A 5,085-nucleotide genomic window follows, 5' to 3' on the forward strand; every position below is an offset into this window, starting at 1 on the left:
TGCTAATGTATAGAAAAATCCGCATGATCAGCTGTAACATCCAGTATGTCAAAATTCTGCATTCTCAGGAATAGCAGTTAAGGTAGTGATATACAAAAGAATGATGATCACAAAAGGGAAGCACAGTCTCAGATTTTTCTCTGTTATAAAGTTCTATAAATAGCTGTTGTGGTCAAAAGTACATTTTCCATAGGAGTAGCATTCAGACAATCACAAGAAAACATATTCACTATAATATATTTAATTTGTGAATAAATTATTCTTAACAGATCCATGTAGTCATTTGAAATAATTGAGAATCTCCAAAAATTTCACATCCATAGTTAAGAAAAATATTGAGAAAGTAGGAAAATGAGAAAAAGTGAAAAATTTTTGGATATCAGAGATATCATAAAGCTAATAAAGTGAGTTATATAAGTACACAGAGCTCAAAATTTTTAAAAAAATAGAAAATCCAGAGAAAAAATAAAAGGCATGTTCTACTTAAATAGTCATATCAAAATATCTCAACATTTGGCTAAGGCATTGGGCCTTGCAATCATGGGCACTTCTTCAGCCCCAGGACAATTGTCCGTTTTAGAGCTGCTATCCCAGAGAATCTCATCAGAGCCTCCTTTATGTCTTTGTTCCTCAGGCTGTAGATGAAGGGGTTCAGCATGGGTGTGACCACAGCATACATCACTGAGGCTACTGTACTTGCATGGGAGCTCTGGGTAGCAGCCGAGCTAAGGTACACTCCCAGGCTTGTACCATAAAATAAGGAGACAACTGAGATGTGAGATGCACAGGTGGAAAATGCTTTATACTTGCCATGAGCTGATGATATTGCACATATAGAGGAAACAATCTTAGAGTAAGAGTAAAGGATCCCAAGAAAGGGACCACCAGCCAGCAACATAGCTGCAAAGTACATCACCATGTTATTGAGAAATGTGTCAGAACAAGCAAGTTGTATCATTTGATTGAGTTCACAGAAAAAGTGGGGGATTTCCTCCTCTCTACAGAAGGACAGCTGCAACACCATGGAAGTGTGTAACAAGGAATGCAAGACACTGATGATCCAGGACACAAATAACAGCAGTCCACAGAGCAAGGGGTTCATGATGACCATGTAATGCAGGGGGTGACAAATGGCAACAAAGCGGTCATAGGCCATCACACTCAAGAGGAGGACATCCAACACCGCAAAGAGTGAGAAAAAGTACATCTGAGTAATGCAGCCTGAATAGGTGATTGCTTTGCTCTGAGTCTGAATGTTCCATAGCATCTTGGGGATGGTGGTGGAGGTGAAACAGATATCTACAAAGGACAAGTTGACCAGGAAGAAGTACATGGGTGTGTGGAGGTGAGAGTCAGAACCAACAGCCAGGATAATGAGCAGGTTTCCAAACACAGTGGTCAAGTACATGGAGAGGAAAAGCCCAAATATGGGGCACTGCAGTTCTGGCTCTTTTGAAAATCCCAGAAGAAGAAATGCTGAAATTTGTGTATCATTGACTGACTCCATCTGGTGGAGGTGACTCTAGCACAGGGAAACAGAACAAGAATAGTTTTGAAACAAATGGGTGTTGCTCACATTGTGGAAATGTTACAACATATATTTACTAGTCAGAAACTAATTTCAATATTCTGTGAATGGATCTGGACCTCTTGAAGGGATACCTGTTTCCTCTCTGATTAGAAGTTTCCATCCTGACATCAGATGTTCCCCAAAGATCAGGTATTGTATGGTTTGAATAAGAAATTATTTCAAGCATTTGGGGAATATATAGTGTCAGTCGTGTTTCCGGTATTTCCTAGTCATAAAGTAGAGGGTGCTGAAAAACAAAAGTCCCTATAATTCAGTGATGCTGATAGGATAGAAGCTGATATAAAGATTAAATAATCCTAGGAGGGGGCCAGGTACTATGAAGAACACAGAAGCAGTTTAAGAAGAGAGTGGATGGGTGTTAGGTTGGGTGTTCAGTCAAGACTGGCTAAGAAGGTGACATTTGAACAGAGACCTCATAGAAGAGAGGGTGGATTATTGGAGGTCTTCCTGGCAGAGGAAATATCTGGTGCAAAGTCCCTGAGGAAGTGCTTCTGTCAAAAAATCAAGGGTCAGATGGGAGCCAGTGTTCGGGGAGAAAGGACAAAAGGCAGAGTGATGAGAAGTGGTGGTAGTGAATTTCAAAGAATCATGTGGCCTCATAGCTGCTTAAATTTCAAGACACAGGGACTTCCTCATTCACACTATGTACCTCTTGGACTTCATGAATCTAGTTGCAGTAGCGTCCTGTCAATTAAACACATCCCTCCTTAGTATCATCTGTTGATCAAATTTTGCATGTGTTTTAAAAGGGTCACCTTGAAGTAGAGGAACCCATGTATCCCCATTCTGAGGACCATTCTCACTCATCAGGGTTCCCCCACATGTGTATGCATACACACACACACTGTCACACACACACGCTATCACATACACACAACTGCACATCATATCCTCCCAAAGGATATTACTTCTATGTCCTTCTCTTCTCCCCCCAAGCCTGCCCCAACACCCCATTTAGGATATGAACGCATACACATCAAATTACCTTTCCCATAAGGAATGTAGAAATAGTACTCAGAAATTCCTATTCATAGTTTCCCAGGAACAACTCATCTTGGGGCACAATTTTTGAATGGCCACTTTCTGACCTATTTATAAAGGAACAAAAAACGTGTGTTCAATAAACAGACTGAGAGTGACAGGAAGAGAGGGACATAAATAAATTGACATAGAGGGAATGAAAAATAAAATGAGACAAAAATGGGGAGGGAGCAAAAATATAAGAGATGGAAATGAGGGGGGAGCAAACCATAAGAGACTGTTAATTTTAGGACACAAACTGAGGGTTGCAGGAGGGCGGGTGAATTGTGGGGTGGGATAAAAGGGTGATGGGTCTTAAGGAAGGTCCTTGATATAATGATCACTGCGTGTTACATGCAACTGATGACATCACTAAATTCTACAACTAATTATATAATATGTGTTAATTAAAATGAATTTAAATATAAATAGATTAATGTAAATGATATTAAAAAAAATAAAATGATATAATAAGCTTCAGTCATCCTAAGAGAATGTGAGGAAGGAAATCTTCCCTGGGGTTGGTAGCATCCAATCCTAGTTTTATCCCATTTATACTTGGCAAAAATAATAAAACCAAAAATGAATTTGTCCACAATACAAAGTAGTGATGTCTTTATGGTGTGAAATACCTTACAAATTGAACATCACACAATAAAAACAAATAAGAGAATAAACCAACCCATCAAAAATTTGGGCATCTTTATTACTAAACTTCAGATACCTTAGATTTTTTTTCTCTGCACCTTTTCCATATTCATTTGACCAATTGTTTTTTATTTGGTTTAATAGAGGATGAGGTGAACACTTTATCACTTTTCTTATGTGACATGTTTATTCTTTATTTGCTTTCTTAGCCTTTGGGTTTTAGTCATTTTCTTCACAAGTCTGTTAAGCACCACTACTCACAGTTCTGTTTCTTGTCCAACATGGAAAGGCTTCCCCAGACTCTGTAAAATCCTACACACCCCGTGCCATCTATCCTCTTCCTCTGAATACTCTTCATGTGACTTATCCAGGGACGTTATTTCATACTCACATTTTATCTCACTGCACTCTTGTCTCTCACTCTGATGTAAGGAACAAAGGAGCAGGGATTTCACCTGTGTTGTTCACATTTTCCTTTATGGGTGTAGATGTATATGCACTTAAAAAGAAACAAATTCAAGAAATTGAGACATTATGAGATACAAGGAATGACACAAAATCAAACCAGGTTAAAGGGAGCAGTTTCAGTACAACTCTATTCAACAACATTGAAGGGAGTTTAGAGAACTAACTGAAATATGATCTACAGGAGCAGTGACTTCATAGAATTGACATGGACGAACAATAAAATTCCCCATGACTTTGAAATGAAAGCATATTACACAAAAAAGTTTTTAAAAATTTTTGGAACATAGCAGATTCTCTTTTAGTTTATGTTGAATGAATCAGGAACTAGGTCTCAGTATACACATGAACATTTAATATGTGATAAAGATGCATTTGGATTTAGTTGGAAAAGATTGGATTGTTGATGGAAGTTGGCACAGATAGCTTTTGACATGGAAGGAAGTGCAGTCATTCCTTATCTTGCACATCTCACAAAAATCAGAAGGAATAAACCCTCAGTTTAAGAGTAACCATTCCATTTTAGACGCACATCTAGAGAATACATATAAAATCCACAGCTGGGCAAACTATCATAATTGAGGCAAAAAAAACTCAGAAATAAGAAGACTGAAATATTTAACTAAATAAAATGTGAGATTAAGAGTCACTTATGGTTTGTCTCCCTCCCAATCCCATCTTGTTTCATTTATTCTTCTACCCACTGTTGCTGGGGGGAGGGGGTTTGGGAGAAGGGGGTGGGATTATGGACATTGGGGAGGGTATGTGATTTGGTGAGTGCTGTGAAGTGTGTAAACCTGGTGATTCACAGACCTGTACCCCTGGGGATAAAATATATGTTTATAAAAAATAAAAAATTAAATAAAATGTGAAAATATTTTATTGCAAAAAATATCTTACTAAAAATCAATAGAGAAACTGTGATTTACAACAATTAATTGAAAGGCTGATAATTATAGATAAATAAACATATAATATATGGACACATAACAATAATAGACAAATAAACCTGGTGATCAAATATAGCAATCTTTGCTTGAGAACACTAATGGTTTGAAAACTCAAGAAAGAAATCTCTTTCACACCCCTCACCCTAAGAAAACACTCTGGGGATATCACATTGGTTAGGTTGGAATCCTTAAACAAGTAACAAAGGAGTACTTTCCAATTTTGTTGTCAGAATTGTGAAGTGTTACAATGTGTTGGGGAGGCTGGGTACCTAGCTGGCTCAGTTGTTAGCGCATGGGACACTTGATCTTGGCATTATGAGTTCAAGTCCCATGTTGGGTGCAGAGATTACTTAAAATTAAAAGAAAAATACAGATATGCTTTAACTCAGGGTTTCTCGATCTCACGCTATG

The 5,085-nt window shown here is 37.9% G+C and overlaps 1 protein-coding gene across 1 annotated transcript; it reads right to left on the bottom strand.

Annotated features, from left to right (window-relative positions):
* Positions 1 to 538: 538 nt before the first annotated feature.
* Positions 539 to 1,507, bottom strand: LOC132010385 (olfactory receptor-like protein OLF4). Its single transcript, XM_059388259.1, has one exon. It carries the CDS (start codon positions 1,505 to 1,507, stop codon positions 539 to 541), a length of 969 nt encoding a protein of 322 aa, XP_059244242.1.
* Positions 1,508 to 5,085: the final 3,578 nt, after the last annotated feature.

Source organism: Mustela nigripes, chromosome 2 (assembly GCF_022355385.1).
Source record: "Mustela nigripes isolate SB6536 chromosome 2, MUSNIG.SB6536, whole genome shotgun sequence".
Taxonomy (NCBI): Eukaryota; Metazoa; Chordata; class Mammalia; order Carnivora; family Mustelidae; genus Mustela; species Mustela nigripes.

What these genes read in the sequence shown, in the direction of transcription:
- LOC132010385 (XM_059388259.1), bottom strand. Translation starts at nt 1,507, where the DNA reads ATGGAGTCAGTCAATGATACACAAATTTCAGCATTTCTTCTTCTGGGA.